The 22,451-nt window shown below is 31.6% G+C and overlaps 1 protein-coding gene across 9 annotated transcripts in view; it reads left to right on the forward strand.

The window, feature by feature from the left end:
* Positions 1-22,451, forward strand: part of LOC139510178 (protein TANC2-like) — a 69,851-nt gene that overhangs the window by 13,943 nt on the left and 33,457 nt on the right. For 4 of the 9 annotated variants that reach the window (XM_071296540.1, XM_071296539.1, XM_071296537.1 and 1 more), the window contains exon 2: positions 2,714-4,610. In XM_071296540.1, coding sequence (XP_071152641.1) covers positions 2,723-4,610 — 1,888 coding nt within the window. In that variant the 5' untranslated portion in view covers positions 2,714-2,722. Of the gene's footprint in view, positions 1-2,713; positions 4,611-13,644; positions 14,161-22,451 lie in introns of those variants that run through there. The other 5 variants (XM_071296545.1, XM_071296541.1, XM_071296543.1 and 2 more) reach the window with 5 other exon arrangements.

The following is a 22,451-nucleotide window of genomic DNA, read 5'->3' on the forward strand; positions in this document are numbered from 1 at the left end:
AGACAATACACAGATATAATAAAATACAAGTACCATTCTATTAAGAATTATGAGAGACTGTAAAACAATGTCTATATAAAACTAGTTAAAATACATACGATTATTAAAATAATTTCATTTTAAGAATATAAAAAGGTATTTCTTCTACTTAAATATCATAGCAGGTTTTGGCAACCATATCATAACAATTAATGTTTTTAAATAAATAAACAAATTTATCATAATCAAACAAATCAATAAAATCTACATTATATTTCATGTGTATGTCTGTCTGTGTTTCTGCCTCTAATTCTGTGATTCTGTCTTTGATTCTGTCCTTTCATTAGTCTTATAAATTTGTTTAGATTAGAGCTTCTGAAATATGGTTTCATCACTCATCAATTTTCTGTTATCCTAATACTCATACATTTTTTTTATGGTCCTGCATGAAATTTTAGTCACATTTTTTCAGGAACTACAAATCAAGGTTTTCTAGTTTTTGGAAATATACTTCATTTGAGCATGCAGCTTACACAACATGATACATGTATAATAAAGAAGATGTGATATGATTGCCAATGAGACAACTCTCCACAAGAGACCAAAATGACACAGAAATTAACAACTATAGGTCACTGTAGGCCTTCAACAAATGTATTCTTAATAAAGATTATGATGTATGTTGACATCCATTGCTCATCAACAATCTGTTAATTGTTATAGGAGGTTCACAACTATCGGCAGTCCAACTTGGTATTTATATAACTGTTCTTAATAAGACATTGAAAGTATAATATAACAGTTGAGTTGTCATCAAAATTTCTAATGTGCAAGACAGTTTGCAACACTTTTACACCAGTCCAACTAAAAGGACTTAATTCTAATGTTTTGGATGGTAATTTGATACAACAGCTTTACCTAAAGATTTCTTCAATGACTACCAGAAGAAAGTATACAAAATGAACCATTAGAGAGAGGAGAGTGTTAATGTAAAATTGAAACGTAACAATATAAGAAAACCAAAACAGATTTCTAGGTAAACATAACATCTTTACTACCCCTAAACCATTTAGCCAAATTTTCAGATTTATACCCCAGTAACATAATATGTAAAGATGTGTAGTGATTTCATAAGAATGTTTCATATTTCAACCAACATATAAAAATGAGTAATTGAAGCTTTATCAGAATTGCTATCTTGGTGTAACTAGGGGTTACAGAATTTTATACCGTCCCCATTTGGTAAAAATGTGTAGCAGAGTTATTATTATAAGAGTTTTTTTAATTTCAACCATGGTATAAAAAATGAGTAAAGGAATATTCATAAGAAATCAATTGTTATATTGGTGTAGTTCATGGGGTGTACAGAATTTAACACCATTGTTAAAATTGCACCCCCCCCCCCCCCCTTTACACCAAGATAGATACTAACGTCTAACACAAACCAATCAAAGCTTAATTTCATCCCTGTTGTACATATTATTTGAGAGTATTTCCTCCAGGTGTGATTTCAAGCAGACTGCAGTCATTTTGTCATTAATTAAAAGTATTATACTGTATAAAATAGTTATTTCCTTTTATAATTTTCTGTTACAATCTTTTAGACTATGAGATTTAGAGTTTGACATACAGTATTGTATTCACACCTGACTGTTTTTGAAGAGTCATTTTTTATATCAGTGGGTTGCTTTCTCATTGACATCTTTTTGTTGACAATACTGTTAATGTTACTAATCTAAGTGTGTTTTTACCCTACATGAAAATTGCACACATTTTTGCTAATCAACTTTTGAACTAAGTTAGCTATAGGTCAACTATGGTAGCTTTTTAAAACATGGTATACATTCATAGGAGAGATGGAAAGGATAATGATAACTTAAGAAGCCTGTTCACAAAACTGTATAAGGTTATATATAAATGATGTTGATTTGAATAGCAGATGATTTTAAAATACCTTTACACTTGTTATTTTCCAGCAATAAATAGTTGGTGACTACAAGATGTTACCATACTTAATAATGTAACTTACTGAAAAAGAAAAGAATACCATATTTAAGTGTAAACAATGTTTTTAAATGAATTTCCTCTGCCTTTCAACTATTTGAAAAGTTTTCTACCCTGTGCCATAAGTACAATGGACATTGTCATAGAGGAAATAAAAATGGGGCATATTACAATTAGACAGCAAACCATTATGGAACACACTCAACCAAAAGACCTTTTTTTTAAGATGATTTTTGTATAAAGTTTAAGAATAGTACAATATTGTGCATAACACTTCTGTAGCGTGTTAAACTATAAGTGAATGAGAAATGGCAATAAGTTAGGTAGTTTAGTATGGATCATGATTGAGCAATTTTCACAAAATTTAGGAACTATACTGTATCCTAGATGTAGAAAATCAGTTGGAAACACAACGTCAAATAGAATAAAAGGGAAATTAAAGTTTTAAATCTGGTTATTTGTGTAAATAGATTTGTTTCGATCCTATTAAACATAGATGATACCCATTTAAATACTATGTGAGAATTTTCATTCCTCAGATGTTAATTTGCCTGAAAAAATAACCACAGGAAATACAGAATTTACATTATTGTAATACGTGTATGTGAGAACTAATTTAAGTTGAAGGAAACTGAATTTAGCCATATTTTATACATACAGGTTAATAGATATTTCCTACAGCTGAAATAACTGTAGTAAGTCATTTTTATTATTATATTATATATTTCAGAGTCTGATAATGGGGAACAAACACACAACATCTAAGAAGGATGTGGAATTTCCTGGTGAAATAAGAGGAAGAAGCAGATCCTTTACAGGATTTTCTTCAAAATTTCGTCGGAAAAGTAAAAGTCCAACACGCGAACGCAGCTCATCTGTTTCAGAGCAACGTCCAAAAAGAGGAAGCTTAAAATCTAGTCAAAATAGTGATGCTTATTCTGGTCAGAATGGTCATACAAAATTGTCAAAAACTAATTCACTGCCTGTGGACAGTTCAAGTAAACCTGTTACTCTTATTTGGAATAAAAAGTCTGCCAAGGAAGACAAAAATGATTCTTCCTCTTCAATTTCTACCTCAGCTCCCTCTAGATCTCGATATATGCCTCATCACCATAATTCATCAACAATCACATTTTTGGAAGGGAAAGATACACTTGGGCGGGACACAATTCGTAAAAGTTTTACACAACAGGAGATGGATGAATCTCCAAGATCTACAGCCAAAAGGATGAGACAACTCACCAATGTTATATATGGAGATAAATTAGCTAATCTTTCTCTACGCAGAGGACTTGCAATACAAAATCGTGACATGTCTTTGTCACAAGCAAGCCTGTCAAAGATCTCAATGAAGTCTAGGTCACTTCATAGTCTGCTGTCAACAGATTATGAGAATGATGAATTTGAGGACAATTTTTGTGAAAAAAGTTCAAAACAACCAGATTTTCACCAAAGTAATGATTTCTATTTTATGCGACCAAGAACAGGATCTGCTCCAGCAAGTGAATTGACTCAGAAAGGAAAAATGGCTATGGGAGCAGGTGACATTCAGAGAAGAAAAATATCTCATCAAATGCCATTAGAAAGTACTCCTAAAGAATTAGTTAGAAATTCAGGGTCATATGAGAAGGTTAATCGAAGGTCTCCTGAAGAGGTAATACAAGCCAGAAGAATGCTTGTATTTAGAGCTTTGAAAACTGAAGATGGGGTTGTTTTTCCTGATAATTCTAAAATACAAAATGAAATTGCAAATAATGGAGGTCATGTTTCCCCAACAAAGAATCTTAGAAATGTAGGTGTAAGGCAACAATCTCCCACAAAGGAATGGGTTAGTTCAGCAGAATATTATAAACAAGATTCACACAATCATGACATGTATGGCAACAGACTAAAGTCACCTAATTATGTTGTATGTAGCAACAGCTCAGACAGTGGCCCAGTTCTAGGCAATGACTTGATTCATTATGCTGCAGGAAATAGCTCTGAGGCTTTATTTGATAACAGATCTGTTTCACCTGGCAATAGCTCAAGGTCATCCTCACCTATTAATAATGAACAAAGAGCAATATATTCACAAATTGTTTGTACCCAAAACTTGAAGAAGTCACCGGTTAAGGAGGATCAAAATTCTAGAACTTTAGAAAAGAACCGAAATCCAAAAACACCAACCAAAAATGTACTGCCAAATATTGATGAATACAAAGTTTTAAGTTCAAATATATCTAAAGGTGATCGCTGGGGATCTTATGAAACTTTAACAAGAAAAGCAAAAAGTGATGATGAATTTATTGATCAAGAAAATTATCTTATGAGAGAGAGGAGTCATAGCTTCTCTTTGTCTTCACCTAAGCCAGGTTTTCGAAAAGAGAAGAGGATTGAAAAATCTTTTTATGATGGTGTGTGCATTTCGCCAATAATGGACTATGAGCAGTCTCCAAGATTACATACAAGAAGCAATAGTTGGTCAGTTCTCCATGAAAAGCATAATATCACTCCAAGGACAAAGGGTCACCAATCTATGAATAGATTATGGAGTTACAGTGTAACATCACTATCTGACATGAGTTCAGATCTTTCGGGAAATTACTCACAAAGGTTTCTTGATGACAGATTTAATAGAGAGAGTGGTAAGTAAAGGTTAGATGTCATGTATTTTCACTAACTAAATGTTCCATGTGCTATTACAGAAAAGTCATACTCATATAAATACATTTATATAACATACAGATGACTGATTTATTGATTATTGGTATTTAAGGGGGCTCACAGGTCTAAATCAACTTTTTTTCTAATATAGGATTTTGCTATTTTTTTCTATGATTAAACTTTATCTTATACTGTACCTAATAGAAATATAACATAAAAATATGGGGTCAACGTTCACTTAAGCTCACAATCTGCCTCCGAAAGAAGCATACATTTTTGTTTATGTCCTTTTTTTCTGTTGAACTAATAGGAGAAATATTGGTAATATCAAAATAAAAAAAAGAACTAAATTACAGAAATCGCTAAAATTTTACAATCATTTAGTTTATGTACAGTTTGTTTGAAAACAATGATAAAAAAAATATAGGTCACCGATGAGTTAAAAAAGATATTTCAATTAAACGTAAGAAAATTACATGTTTGCACCAAAGGGAGACAATTTGGAGCTTTTTCAATGATTTAAACATTTAAAAACGTCATCTGTGGCCAAACCAAATAGATTTGTCTGCGTAATTTTTGTACCATATTATAAAGTAATAACTAATAGTGTTATAAACAAAATTTGTAATGAAAAATCAAATGTTTAATTTTTGCTGAATTTTTATACCCACGAGCCTCCTTAACAACAGTATCAGTACTATTGGCTATTTGTTGGCGCCAGTTTTTAATGGTGTTTAGTTTGAAGTGGGAAGTAAATTTTATATACTTTCTGTAAGTAGATAGTTTGTTGAAACACTCATTGTACAAGGGAAATGTTCATCAAAGTTGCCTTGGCTCCTGGGGCTTGAATATTAAAATGCAATTGTCATCTCAATTAATTGTGTGCAGGAACACAGGTGCAGACACTGTTTCAAATGACACTTTAAAAAAAATACAACAAACACACAAGTATAAAACTTCTCTTATGGTGTACTTTAGGTGATGTTGAGAGTATCAATTTACTTGTACTAGTCAGAAGAACCACAGTATTGGTGTCAGTCTTATGAAAGAGATCTGAATATAACCTCTTTGTCTCATGAATTATTATTAGTTTGACTATATTTTTTCCTGTTAGGAAGCATTTCACAGTAAAAAAAACCAACTTAAACCCACTAAAACTATAAAAAAAAAAAGAGAAAATTTTCATCACAAAAAAAAAAAAAGTTTTATTCTCTGGATTCTTTTATTTTCATGTGCACCAATTTTCGTGGATTACTGAAAACTTACCTTTTCATGGATATTTGATTTGGTGGTTAGGCCAAAGACTGCATACAACGGGAAAGAAAATTTGTTATTCGTTGGACATGTTAAATTGTGGTTAACCTGTACCCATGAAAACCACGAAAATTGGTAGATAGATAGATAATTTTATTAACCAATCATGGTGCCCAAAATTTGAGCTATACAATCAAATGAATTACAAAATAAAGCACAGAAAATGATTAGAATGATTAAAGTACATTTAAACAAAAAACCACATGAATACACATTTACACTAATTAACCTGATATAAACCAAGTTATTGACAAAACATAGTTGTTATGGGTGCCACTGTGACCTGGAGAAATTACATAAATCTTTAGGATAGTTCTAGGTCTATGGGAGACAACTCCTAATCAATTTTATTTCCTATATATATATATATATCTATATATATTTTTCTTCTATTTTTTTTTTTCAAACAACAATATTTTCTATAATTTTCTTTTGTTTTTCAAAAAGGGAGTGCAATAAATTAGATAAGTTTGAAGTAACAAAAAAATCTTCAGATGAAAGAATCCAAACAAATTTCATTTCATCAGATAATCTTGAAAAATTTTTGAATTTAGAATTTAAATTAGATAGATGTTGAGATCGAGTATCTTTTAGAACAGGACATTTTAAAAGAAAATGTAGTTCGTCTTCAATTGCGTTCTTACATAGCTTACACTTTCTGTCTTCAGCTTTAATTCCAATATACCTCCCTCTTTCGATTTCAAGATCATGACAGCTAGTTCTAAATCTTGTGATTATTTGCCTGTCTTTTTTTGAATTCATTTTTAAATATGGTTCAAACATAAAAATATTTTTGAATTTTCTGTAAGTTCTTAATTTATTGCCAGATTGTAAATTAGTACACTTCCCAGAATTGCTTTCTAAACTAGCTAACCAGCTTTCTTTAAATTTAATAGTTAAAGATGTTTTCACTTTTTTTAGAATATGGTTTTGTTTAAAGTTTGACTGGTTAACAAATAGATATTCTAAGTCTAGAAATTTAAATATATGTTTAATGCTTCCTATCCAAGATTCCTGGTTATGTTTGTCCATAGAATGAGATAGATTTATGGCTTCCCTTAGAATAATATTTGAAGGTTCAATATCATTCATAAGATGGATCCAATATTTTACCATATTCATTATTACATAATACAGTGTAGGGAGTGAACCTAGTTCTCCTCTACATGCCATATTTGATGTTTTTATATTAACTCCAAGAAAATTTACAAAGCTTAGCTTAGTATCGAACGAATACAATGAATCCACAGTATTTCTCTATGAGATGAAATATAGAGATCATATCCAGGAACCAATATGTAAATAAATCAAGTTATCTATGAATATTAAATATCTCGCCAAAAGAGGCATCACAGGTTTTAGAAACAATCTGTATTTATAAAGTGCCACCTTCAGATTCTTTCTATAACAGTCCATAATCTCAAGAAGAAAGAATGCACATTATTTTGATTTCATTTTTATGTGAAATATGCTGGTTCATTTGGATAACCTGCACCTGTCCTGACAAAATCTTTTTTAAATCTTATTACAATTTTTGTAAACAAAATCATTAGATTAAATAATTGATTGCATCATATTGAATAACTTAATCTAAAGTTTATATTTTGGTTAATAAAATGAAAATTTGAATGGGTCTTTGAAGTCATTTTAAGAATCTCAGAATAAGATGTTTCTTTTATTATATATAGTTTTTTTTTCTGACTGTAATGTGATGATATTAAAAAAAAGATGTGGTGAAAGACAAAAGAAATTGTTTTTATGTTTATACACAATGCTGATTACCACAAAATACAGATCAGGTTTGAATTTTGGTGTATAAAAAAGAAGATGTGGTATGATTGCCAATGAGACAACTGTCCACAAGAGACCAAAATGATACAGACATTAACAACTATAGGTCATGGTACGGCCTTCAACAATGAGCAAAGCCCATATTGCATAGTCAGCTATAAAAGGCCCCTAGAAGACAATGTAAAACAATTCAAACGAGAAAACTGACGGCCTTATTTATATAAAAAATTGAACAAAAACAAATATGTAACACATAAACAAACGAGAACCACTGAATTACAGGCTCCTCACTCACTCAGACTTGGGACAGGCACATACATAAATAATGTGGCGTGGTTAAACATGTTAGCGGGATCCCAACCCTCCCCCATACCTGGGACAGTGGTATAACAGTACAACATAAGAACGAACTAAACTAAGTGCTAAAGTCACTTTTTAACTGCTAGAGTAATGCCCCTTTACATATGGAATAAAATGCTTTGCCGAGGGCAGCCTGATACGACTGCAGAGGTGGAACCCTGAACAGCTGGTGCGAGTTTGGAAACAATTACATTAAAGCTTGATATTGTCTGTATTTGGATTGTGATCAAGTTTTTGACATCATATAGGATTCTTACACAAAATAAATGTGGTGAAACCCGTACAGAAATTGCTAACAAAAGCACATAAGTTTCACATGTGAAGCACATGAGATGCAAGTAAGAATTGTATGCAAATCAGGTTGCTCATATGTGCAGTTTGTTAGTTCATATGTGCCCACAAAAATCTAACATAATGCTCACATGTGCAATTCAAACCTCAGGTGAGCTTTTATCATCCATGTTAGTTTTATGTTAGTTTTTTACTTTGAAAAGTTTTTCCATTCTTCTAACCATTCAAAACTAACCTACATCATTGCTCATATGAGCTTTTTCAAAATGACATGCCCAGTCATGTACTTCCTGTAAATTCAAATTCATGAAAAGCATGCAATAAATGGAGGTAGATGGATATGGAAAATGTTAAGTCCTATATTGTGCTATTTGAAGAAAGGCATTGTTGAAATCTGATAAAACCAGTGTGGCTGTGGTTAATTATTTGTAAGTTATCATTTCTATTTCATTATTTTCATTTTTGTGTCAGATTTTGAAATATATTACAATTTTAAGTCCTTTATGGGAATATATATACAGGTTGCTTCAAAATAAGTACTACATGTATAAAGATTTTTCCTTTTTGAACTTTTTGAAATACAGTACTTATTAATCAAAGACATTCATTGTGTACTAAACTTGCAAGTCCCTCTTTTAGTTTTATAATGTAATGTTATGTTTTTAGTCATGATCATGATTATTGTTTAAATAAAAAAAAAAAAAATAATATGAAAATCATAATTAACTGACAATAATTAAAGAATATAACTCTTTTAACATGATGTATCAGTTATTTTATTTTCAACTGAATTATTCATCAAGGTCATCGTGATGTAAAAATATATATAACTCTAGAAGTATTTATACCTTTTGTACACTTCAGAATGGTTTCAACATTGACAAAAAGAACATTTTGAGGATCAAAATGTGACTTTCATGTTTATTTTGTGAGAAATGACATACCAAAATAATCAGATGTCAAAATAGTGGCTTTCTTAATTACGAACTGGTAGAAAGTGGAATTTATCCCTTCAAAATATTTGTCAACGTCCAATGAAAATTATCATTACAAACAAATTGCATAAGAATGCGCAATTCTATGCAACTGAAGATTTCTTGCTAAACGTAATACTGTGATATAATAATTGACACATCCTGTTTGGTGTGTATCTCCTGCATATCAGTTTAAAAAAACAAAACAAAATATGATAAAAAAAAAATCCACCCCACCCTTTTTTTTAAAACTCCAATTGGAGTAATTACCTCCAAAATCAATTCCAATATGCCCTTTGTGGTATGGTACCTTGCAGTACAATTTCAGAGGATCCATACACTTAAACAGTTATTGTCTGGAAACTAAAAAATCCTGAATGTTCGAGGCAATTACTCCAAAACTCAATCCCAGCATTCCCTTTGTGATATGGAACCTTAAGGTACATTTTTAGAGAGATTTATACACATACACACAAGTTGATGTCCAGAAACTACAAAAATGCTTTTTTTGGGCACCTTTTTGGCCCTATAATTCTTAAACTTTTGGTACCATAACCAGAGGCACTTGTCTCAGAAAAAAAAATTCCTATATACCTTAATATAACATTAAGATATTATATTAAAGATATACAGGAAAAAAATTCTGAGACAAGTGCCTGTGACCTTCAGAGAATCTTGATTTCTAGAATATCAGATTGTCCATAATAGACACTTTCAAAACTCACTAATAAATAAGAGTGAACCCCCTGAAAAAAAGCTATCACAGCCAAGAATAGCTTTAGTTGTTACCTCCTTTGGACTGTTAAACACTTAACACCAACTATTACATAAATTCCTTACTGTACATTTTTGTACATTACAATGATAATAATTTTGAAAATGTCTAAAGCATTGCTATGGTGAATCGGATTTGATGAATTAAGGATGTACTTAGGTGAGGTTTTGGAATTTGTGTCAAATGTTCGGACTCCTTGGTGTTTTTCCATACAATACAATGTAAAATATTTTGCCCCATAACACCCATTTATTTTTTCTTATAAGGCTTAATAGCTCATGAAAGGTCATTTACCAAAATTTTAGAAGATTCTTGATTTTCTTTTTATTGTTTTGAGACCCAAATGATATCAATGCAAATATAAGGTAAAAGTCCGAGTCAGCCTATTCCCGCCATATTTTAAATCTCAAATATCTGGAAAAGGAGGTCCATGAGCAATGAATATGTTTAGCTTATCTTTATCCTTAATTGATGCTCTACCAGCTTAAAGTATCAATTTTAATTTCTTAATTTCTTAATTTTTACCTAACCTCACCTAAGTACATCCTTAAGAAATTTATTCAGAAACTAATTGGTTGCATCTCCCTCAGAATAACTTCATCTCAAATTTATTTGACAATTACAAGTACCCATAGATTGTAAAGGGAATATAAAGTCTCAATTAGTCGGGGTTTAACCTTTTCATATGATTCTCAACAAAGATTTCTACCCTGTGTTTAATATATTACTATGAAAGACAACCCTTATTATTTCAAGTCAAATTTGTTGATTTATGAAATTATCAGTATGAAAGTTTATTTAAAGAAAATACACTGTATATTTTGAATTTTTATTTAAAGGGTGAAAATTGTTAGAAAGTATGTTTTTAATATTATTCTATTTAAGCTGGGACACAATATATTGACATGCTCCCATCACTGTTAAGGATTTGATATTTAATACTGATACATGGGAGGTAACTCAAGTTATATTAAAACAAATCTACTCCAAAATACAGTTCTAAAATAGGAGTTGATTTTACATCTTTCCACATATAAAATTTTAGTTTTCAAATGAATTTTCAAAGTTTCAGAAGCTGATGGAATAGTTTTACATTTTGATTTTATAATCAATATCAAATAAAAGTTAGTTATAGATAAAATCATGTTTATATAAAAGAATGATTAAGATTATACACAGATTTGAAATAAGTTAACTCTCAAAAATCAAAATACATTAGACATTTACAAAATACAAATATGAATTTAACTCCTTTGCCCCAATCCCTCCTGTAGTTGTGAAGGTGACCACCATTCTTTGATGGCCCAATCTGACCCTCCAGACTCTTTTAAAACGTTCAAAACTGCTCCATCTGAACTGTCTTGACAGCACAGACATTAATTATACAATTCATAAACTTATCTCAGAGGTGTGTTCATGAAAATATGGAAACTTTTATAATGGCTTTTTGTAAGTTCAAAAATCAGAAAAACGTGCAAAGTATCCAAAATCAGGCGGGGTAGCAAGTCTTTTGGTGGCCACTACATTACTGGTATGGGCTGTAGTTATTAACTGTTATCATAAATACATGCATAGGTGATACAGGTAGACAATGAGGTGTAATATGGTCAAATGAAATCTGGTTTGTAAACTAAAGGTCACTGTTTATATGTCAGAAATCTGTAATGACATTTAGGCAGACCTGTCTTGTGAATGATAGACCCTTAAGTCATGGACTACTGGAATTATATAGTAATACGTTAATGGCAAAGAAACACAGTTTGGTCAATATTCACCTCTGAAGGTCGTCATAAAATAGAAAAATAGATTTATTTTAGATCACTGTGTTCTAGTTGAAGGTCATTATAAGTTACTGAAAATGAATGATCACTGGTTTGGTCCTTTTTATTCAGGTGCAACATACTGATACAATACTGAGTGCAAGTTGTACAACTGCAATGATCAACAAACATTGAGAGTCTATGTAACCTTATGTTGAAATTCTATCCTCTGAAATGCCAATCATATACAGGCAGTCTCAATACAACTTCAAGTGTTTGATATGTACAAATGTACAGTACAATGTATGTTTATAAAAATGAAAGATTTAGTATTTTATTTGAACCTTTTCAGTGAAAAGTAATGACAAAATGGATAATACGAAAAAAGTGCAAGAGTGTAATGCCAATGTTGGCCAGGTTAATTTATTTGTTGATCCTTACAGTTCCGTTTAATCTCCAATAAATTCTTTTGAAATCTGGGGAAATAGGTAATTTAGTCAATCAATAGCAATAACTCCTGTTAGGTATCGACTGAGTATTTTTAAGCACTGCTGCCTTTTTCTGTAGATCATATTAAGCTGATCATTTTTTCATGTACAATTTCTCTTTATCTACAATAGTTTCTGCAAAAAAACACTGATGGATAATAATCACCCTTAAAGGGTGTAACTTATAGAAGGCATTGATTTCTGTCTTATTGAATGACTCGTAGATCTTGTCCTGCAGATCATTTCTACTATGTACAGTTTATCTATTGTTGTTTTGAAAATGATAGCCATAATCACAAAGTCATTTAAAGGCAATATAAGTTACATAACAATTTTGGTCAAAATGTTAAGTTACGAGTAGGTAAATCTTGACATTCTCAATATACAATATTAGGTCAATGTGAGGAAAATATCAAAGTTTTTTTGTATGAGGCTGAGAAACTGGGGAAGGGTGAGGTTGTACCAAGCCCTTCCCATGTTTTGCACTGAGAACAAAAAAGTTCATATTTTTATGATACATGTATTGACCTAATATTGTCTTTATACTGCAAATTAAATTAATACATTGATAGCTTTTCAAATCGTAACACAAATGTCAAACTTATTTTCATCCCTTAATGGAACCCTGATTGTGGAGAAAGTGTTCCCTGGTGAAATTGTCATTATGCAAATATAGCTATGTTACTATATTTAGGAAATAAACACAACTAGATGCATTATAATTAAATAGAACCTACCGGAATTCTGATTGAAATAAAAAAAAAATAACAGATTTCAGAAAAAAAGAGGAAGGTTAAACAAATCTATCCACAAATTCATATGGTGAATAGTTGTTTCATTGGCAATTATTTCAATTCTTCCCATTTTTACATCACAATGACCATGAAGGCATTCCGATGTATTGTTGCCATACTTAAAAAATAAATATAAATCTTGAATCAATAATTGTCCCAATTTTATAAGTCAATAATTGATAATTTGATATGCATGTTTTAAAATATGTGTCATACATTATTTATGATAATTTTTATAAATATTTTTTTTTCTAGATATTAAAAGGAGTGGTATATGTTTTTAAAAATCCACTTTTAACTGTTTACTACAAGAAGGTTATGTAAAACAATTTGCTGTTTTAATAAATTATAGGTTGACTTAACAAAGATCAATCTCTTTAAACTTTTTATTGTTCAAAAAATTCTTCTTCAACTCATGTAAAACTATTTTACCCACAATTCTTTAACAATTCATTCATAAAAGAATTATCCCCTTCAGGATTAAAATTCATTCATGAATTGTCTCCCTTCTTATTGTTTTGTTTCCAGACGATTTCACTCCATGTGGATTACATTCTACCTTGTAGGGGTAATTGTCAAATTCGACTACTTTAAGATGTTGAGACATCAATTAGTTTGAATAAGATGATATTAAGTTACTGTTAAAATGAAGGAAAAACTGTATTCGATAAAATATATGTGATAAACGAGCAGTTGCTTAAATTAAATAAACACAAACATGAGATCCTCTTGAGAACCTCACTTTAAAACATTTGTGTAAATATTTCCTATCAAATACACACCTGAACAAGTTACATACATGTTTAGAATCTGCAGGTAAAAATCAAGTGAGTTGTTTTACATATTTATTGTACTTCTATGGGAGGATTCAGTTGAAATATCATAGATAGGTAAATTTTTAATGTTTTTAAATGTTAAAAGAGAAAACGAAGGAATTACGACTGTTGTTTAGCGAGAGTGGCCAGTAATGTAAATTTCATTCAGGTATGTGAACATATTTTCACCTGGCTTTCTGGTTATGTTAAATGTGATTATTGACCTTTTATATCGGAATACACTTGGTCAGCAAATTTAGCATAAAATGGGTCTAATATTGAAATAGTTTTCATGTTTTTGACAACAAGTAAAGGACCTATTATATTACAGTGTAATTTGTCATAAGGAGTGGTTCATTGTACACATGTAGGTACATTTTACCAGGATATATATTTAAGGGAAGTCAAAACATCATTCTTAAACTGTTGTATTTTAGTTCACATGGCCCATAAATTGGCATGAGGCTAGTCTGAGTCTCAGTATACATGGTATATAATGTGTATGGCCATCTGCTGTTGATTCATTTTTATACAAATTATTATTCCCTGATTTATTTAAAACGGTCACACAACAACAGACTGAAGTGTATTTATAATTTTTTGTATAATATGGTTGTAAATATTTTTTCTGGTGATGGTAAGTTTTAACTTTAAATTCTGGACTTCCATATTTTTCCTCTTCCATCAATTTATTCTTATCCTTTTCATACGACTGCAAAAATTGAAATTTTTTTGGTCGTATATTGGTATGATGTTGGCGTCGTCGTCTGCATCTTCGTCGTCGTCCGAATACTTTTTAGTTTTCGCACTCTAACTTTAGTAAAAGTGAATAGATATCTATGAAATTTTAACACAAGGTTTATGACCACAAAAGGAAGGTTGGGATTGATTTTGGGAGTTTTGGTTCCAATATTTTAGGAATTAGGGGCCAAAAAGGGCCTAAATAAGCATTTTCTTGGTTTTCGCACTATAACTTTAGTTTAAGGTAAATAGAAATCTATGAAATTTTAACACAAGGTTTATGACCACAAAAGGAAGGTTGGGATTGATTTTGGAATGTTTGGTTCCAACAGTTTAGGAATTAGGGGCCAAAAAAGGGCCCAAATAAGCATTATTCTTGGTTTTCGTACAATAACTTTAGTATAAGTAAATAGAAATCAATGAAATGTAAACACAAGGTTTATGACCACAAAGGAAGGTTTGGATTGATTTTGGGAGTTGAGGTCCCAACAGTTTAGGAATTAATTGTCCTGGGGCCAAAAAGGGGCCCAAATAACCATTATTCTTGGTTTTTCGCACCATAACTTTAGTATAAGTAAATAGAAATCTATGAAATTTAAACACACGGTTTATGACCATAAAAGGAAGGTTGGGTTTGATTTTGGGAGTTTTGGTCCCAACAGTTTAGGAACAAGGGGCCCAAAGGGTCCCAAATTGAACTTTGTTTGATTTCATCAAAAATTGAATAATTGGGGTTCTTTGATATGCCGAATCTAACTGTGTATGTAGATTCTTAAGTTTTGGTCCGTATTCAAATTGGTCTACATTAAGGTCCAAAGGGTCCAAAATTATACTTAGATTGATTTTAACAAAAATTGAATCCTTGGGGTTCTTTGATATGCTGAATATAAAAATGTACTTAGATTTTTGATTATTGGTCCAGTTTTCAAGTTGGTCCAAATCGGGGTCCAAAATTAAATTTTGTTTGATTTCATCAAAAATTAAATAATTGGGGTTCTTTGATATGCCAAATCTAACTGTGTATGTAGATTCTTAATTTTTGGTCCCGTTTTCAAATTGCTCTACATTAAAGTTCAAAGGGTCCAAAATTAAACTAAGTTTGATTTTAACAAAAAATGAACTCTTGGGCTTTTTTATATGCTGCGTCTAAACATGTACTTAGATTTTTGATTATGGACCCAGTTTTCAAGTTGGTTCAAATCAGGATCCAAAATTATTATATTAAGTATTGTGCAATAGCAAGAAATTTTCAATTGCACAGTATTCAGCAATAGCAAGAAATCTTCAATTGCACAGTATTGTGCAATAGCAAGAAATTTTCACTTGCACAGTATTGTGCAATAGCAAGAACTCTTCAATTGCACAGTATTGTGCAAAAGCAAATATTTTCAATTGCACAGTATTGCGTAATAGCAAGACATATCTAATTGCACAATATAGCAAGAAATTTTCAATTGGAGTTATCTTTCTTTGTTCAGAATAGTAGTTGAATCACCTTAAATCATTGTTTTATACAATATACAATGTATATTCACTTTGACTACCAACCAATCTTTAAAATATTTTATGATGTATTTAAGAGTAGTTATTGTTGCAAACTCCATTAGAAATTTGAATTGATATCAGTTTTGGAAAAAGGGAAAGGGGGATGTGAAAAAAAGGGGGGGGGGTTAAATTTTTCTCATTTCAGATTTCATAAATAAAAAGAACATTTCTTCAAACATTTTTTTGAGAGGATTAATATTCAACAGCATAGTGAATTGCTCAAAGGCAAACAAAAATTTTTTAAGTTCATTAGACCACATTCATTCTGTGTCAGAAACCTATGCTGTGTCAACTATTTAATTTTAGATTTAAACAAATTTGAAGAAGGAATTTTTAATTGATTTGCAAAATCTTAACATTTGTTTTGTGTAAAAAAACCATATAATGTCAAAAATTTGATCACAATCCAAATCCAGAGCTGTATCACCCTTGAATGTTAAGTCCATACTTGCCCCAACTGTTCAGGGTTCGACCTCTGCAGTCGTATAAAGCTGCGCCCTGCGGAGCACCTGGTTAATCTTTAAAAAATTTTCTTGTATTTTTTTTGAAGGGTTATAGCATGTGTTTGTAAGTCCTTGTGTCCTGTGCATCCTATTCTGAAGTACTGTGGATTCATTTATTTTCGTGGGTACCAATTTTCGTGGTTTGAGGAAAACTTGCATATTTGTGGATATTAAATTTCGTGGTTTTGGCAAAGTCTACACCTATTCCTTTGGAAAACTTATAATTCGTTGCACATTTGAATTCGTGGTTCTCCTGTACCCACGAAATCCACGAAAATTGGTATCCAACGAATATTAATGAATCCACAGTAGTATAAAAGTTGAAATACTTCTCATGATACATAAGACATAAACATGGATTATTACAGATCAGTTGAATTATCTATTGTACATGTAGATCTAGAGGATCTTTCAAATTAATGTTCAATGTAGGATTCAGTCTCAGAAGTAATTATATAGGATAAAATCAGATGTAGAGTTGTCACTTGTTCAGAAGTACTTAAATATATACATTGTATACATAACAGGCTATTATTTGAACTTGGAATTATTTTTAATTATGGAATTTGCTTGATTTCTTGTTATTGAAATTTTCAATAAATTCCACGTTTATTCTGTACTGAAATGTTCTGTGCTGCGCACAACTCTTTCTATTACAAAGAAAATAGTATTTTTCAATAGAATGTACTGTGCGGCGCACAACACTATCTAACCAAAATACATTGTATGGAAAGTGTTATTAAGCGCTCAAAAGATCATAATACTAAATATTACATGGAATTTATCAAAAATTTTAAACACAAGAAATTATGCAAATTCCATAGTTAAAAATAATTCCAAGTTCAAATAATAGCCTGTTACATTTACATTGTATACATTGCATATTATATAGGAAGCAGTATAATATTCTAATTTATCTTGAAAACCGTTATGCACAGGGAAAATCTAACTTATTTTAGCAGTTAATTTTCTTGAATGGCAAGTTTTTTAGTCCTCAAAAAAGTCACTGAGGAAAGACAGGGGTGTTCAGTTTTTTGTAGCACTGATGGATCAACTGGAGAATATGGAAGAAATAGTTCTCTTCAATGATTATTAATGAATGAATCAGCATTACATTTAATGATCTTTAATGGCTTATCTAACCACATTGACACAAACAGCAATCTTAAGCGCTGTAGGCAGTGTCAAAGAGCGATCTAGCGCTGTAGGCTGTGTCAAATAACAAACTAGGGACGAAAGCTGTGTCAAAGAGAAATATAGCGCTGATCTGTTTATGTGTCAACATGTCTATGTGTCTATATGCTGATGTGTCTATATGTTAATGTGTCTGATTGGAGACTATGTTTAATAACAGGCATACATTATATTTGATACAGGTTTTAAACAATCCCAATGCTGCTGTATAAATATGTTATTGGTAAGGAACTACTTCTACCGTATATACATGTAACAGTTGAGCCCCACTGACACATCTTATCCATGTACCGGGTACATTATTTTGGCCAGCCCTCCCCCTCCCTCTCCCTCTTTCAGTCATGGTTAACTTTAGAATGTTTGCATAGTACATGTAGTAGTAGTTTAAATGTTTAAAAACCTGCATGCTATCAATTCATTATACGGTTCACTACTGACCCCCTGCAGACCATAGAGGGTGAATTAAAAACCAAAGAGAATTCGCCGTTCTAGATGTACCTCACCCCATATGGATTTTACTAACCCTCTATTATAAGTTATATGGTTTGCTACTGACCCCCTACGGATCCATAAAGGGTTAGTAAAATTCAGAGGCCGGAGGCCGAACCCCTATTGTTTTGATTCGCGGTCTATGGTCCGTAGGGGGTCAGTAGTTAACAGTATAACGAATTTATCGCACGCTGGACTTTTTCTGCTGCTTTATATTGAAAAATAAATAAAAGAAACACAACTAAATTTATAGATGACGTCACCATTAACGCGTCATGAACCCCTTACAGTCTGATAGGAGGTCACCACATGACGGCGTTAAACCAATCACAGCGTGATGATTTACCCGCGTTGCGATAATGATGTGTAGGGAGTCAGTAGGGAACCATATAACTTACAATGAGGATGCACAATTTTACTCTTTGATTGCATAAATTATAATGGGGTAGTTTGCGACCCCCTGTGCATGTTATTAAGAGATATAGTCCTTGAAAGAAATTGTTTTAAAAACTGTTTTTGTCTGACACTATTGAAGATACAAATGTTTATCTTACCTCCTATACATTTCTAGGAATATGATTGGTTAAAAGCGACCTCGTGGAGACCGTGTATATTCAATATTAGGTTAGTAGGGAGGTGGGGCTTATTTCAATATTAGGTTAGTAGTGAATTTGCGACTTAGGCACTGTTTGATTATTTCAAATATTGAAAGTTCTTTTTAATATTGTTATATCAAGGTTGTTTATTATAAATATCTATCGTTTACATTAGTTTTTTTTAGTGCATATCAATTGAAGTAGGTTCTTAAAATTGAACACCTGAACACTTTAATACAGAAATAAGGAGATGTGTTATGAAAGCAAATAGGACAACTTTAGTCTAAATTCAACACATAAAGATAGTCGGTAAGATAAATTCGTTACATAGTGTGCTAGTGACCTAATATGATATATACAGGGTAAGTAAATTCCATATGGGGTTCGAGCTTCGCTCTCACCCCATATGGAATTTACTGACCCTGTATATATCATATTAGGTCACTAACACACTATGTAACTAATAATATTAGAAAACAATATGTAGCTAATATGTTAAACAGGGCAAGATTTGCAAATAAATCAACATGACCATAATTGTCAGCCTCACAAATCAGCAGGGGCAAGAATGGTCACTATATTTAAAATTGATATGTAGCTCTGAATTTGGATTGTGATAGGTATATATATATACATGTTATAATTTTAAACATATTAGATCTTATGTCTTATGACATATATACTCAATTCAAATCAATGTTTGACTTAATTTATTTGTTTATTTTCGGCCAAACTGTAAGCTTTTTTTTTACAATAAGCACAATTCAGGGACAACTATTTATTAGACTACTGAAAAGGTGTTGCCACTTAAGATACAGATAACTCAAAGTTTAACATTTCAAATTACGCTACAGTGGGGGCATATAAATTAAATATATGAGATTCTATGATTGATGTGCTGAATCTAATGCTGTATTTAGATAGATTTTTGATATTGGACAATATAGGTAATTTAAGTCTAATTTTAAAACTTTCAGTTTAACATAGCTATGATATGACTAATATATGTATATATATGTGTCAAATATAAGGAGAGTATATTATGAACTACAGTATATGATTGAACTTTATTAGTTTAGAAAATTCCATGGATTTCTAAAGTATTTCATTGTTGAGAATTTCATGACATTGTCAAACACAAGAATATAACTTACAACTTTTTCATTCAAGTAAATCAATTTTCATTTTCTTTTGACACTCTCTAACATTACATTTCCTCTAGGGAACCCTATATATACATGTATATATCCATACTGGAACTTTACTACATGTAGCTTTAATATGTATACACAGTCCTATCAACTAAATAGAGGTCAATTCCACAACCCATAAATTTTGACATTAATATAAGTTTTTTTTAACAAGAATTGATTACATAACATGACAATTTATTAGGAGACCTGATTATAGGACAATTTATATATCATTTAATACCACGTTGACATATATATGGTAATATAAAGAATTACAGAAAAGTGAAGTATAATCGATGTAAACCCAGACACAAGTGAGAAGTTAAGCCCCCCCCCCTTTTTTCTAAGAAAATTTGGTTGATTATATAGGGAATCACTGAAGCATGACCATAGTGGGGCCCCCCCTTAGGCAGTCAGTGGGCCCCCACTTATGAAAATTTCTGGATCCTCCACTGGCCTTTCCACTTGTACTATCCTATTTGGCAATTTGGTGCTTGATAGATAAAGGATTGTTGCATGCAGTGCTAGCAATGATTTCCTTAAAACAAGTTTATAAATTAAGCTATTGGTTAAAACAAATATAAATATGGACTAATTCAAGTACGCCTTCTCTGGTGGGCTCAATTTTAGTGACTCAGCACAAGGTAATTTTGAATTTAAAGGTTCAGTTAACTAAAAGCTAGCTCATAATAGAAAAACATCTATGTTTAAAATTTTATAACAAAAATCTTTTTCATAAAGTCTGCAGATTTTTTGAACAAAAATTTTGGTTTTATTTGCCACAAAATCCCCTTTTTTGCTCACCTGGCCTAAAAGGCCAAGTGAGCTTTTCTCATCACTTGGCGTCCGGCATCCGTCTTCGTCCGTCGTCGTTGTTAACTTTTACAAAAATCTTCTCCTCTGAATCTACGGGGCCAAATTAAACCAAACTTGGCCACAATCATCATTGGGGTATCTAGTTTACAAAATGTGTCCGGTGACCCTGCCATGGCCGCCATGGCAAAAAATAGAACATAGTGGTAAAATGCAGTTTTTGGCTTATAACTCAAAAACCAAAGCATTTAGAGCAAATCTGAAAGAGGTAGAATTGTTAAACAGGTGGAGATCTATCTGCCCAGAAATTTTCAGATGAATCGGATAACCCGTTGTTGGGTTGCTGCCCCTGAATTAGTAATTTTAAGGAAATTTTGCTGTTTTTGGTTATTATCTTGAATATTATTATAGATAGAGATAAACAGTAAACAGCAATAATGTTCAGCAAAGTAAGATTTACAAATAAGTCAACATGACTGAAATGGTCAGTTGACCCCTTTAGGAGTTATTGCCCTTTATAGTCAATGTTTAACCATTTTTCTTAAATTTTAGTAATATTTTACAAAAATCTTCTCCTCTGAAACTACTGGGCCAAATTAATCCAAACTTGGCCACAATCATCTTTTGGGTTAGAAGTTTGAAAAATGTGTCCGGTGACCTGGCCATAAAACCAAGATGGCCGCCATGGCTAAAAATAGAACATGGGGTAAAATGCAGTTTTTGGCTTATAACTCAAAACCCAAAGCATTTAGAGCAAATCTGATGGGTAAAATTGTTTATCAGTTCAAGATCTATCTGCCCTGAAATTTTCAGATGAATCGGACAACCCGTTGTTGGGTTGCTGGCCTTGAATTAGTAATTTTAAGGAAATTTTGCTGTTTTTGGTTATTATCTTGAATATTATTATAGATAGAGATAAACTATAAACAGCAAAAATGTTCAGCAAAGTAAGATTTACAAATAAGTCAACATGACTGAAATGGTCAGTCAACCCCTTTAGGAGTTATTGCCCTTTATAGTCAATTTTTAACCATTTTTCGTAAATCTTAGTAATCTTTTACAAAAAATCTTCTCCTCTGAAACAACTTGGCCAAATTAATCCAAACTTGGCCACAATCATCTTTTGGGTTAGCAGTTGGAAAAATGTGTCCGGTGACCCGGCCATCAAACCAAGATGGCCGCCATGGCTAAAAATAGAACATGGGGTAAAATGCAGTTTTTGGCTTATAACTCAAAACCCAAAGCATTTAGAGCAAATCTGACATGGGGTAAAATTGTTTATCAGGTCAACATTTATCTGCTCTGAAATTTTTAGATGAATCTGACAACCCGTTGTTGGGTTGCTGACCCTGAATTGTTAGTTTTAAGGAAATTTTGCTGTTTTTG

The sequence above is a fragment of the Mytilus edulis genome, chromosome 2 (assembly GCF_963676685.1).
Source record: "Mytilus edulis chromosome 2, xbMytEdul2.2, whole genome shotgun sequence".
Taxonomy (NCBI): Eukaryota; Metazoa; Mollusca; class Bivalvia; order Mytilida; family Mytilidae; genus Mytilus; species Mytilus edulis.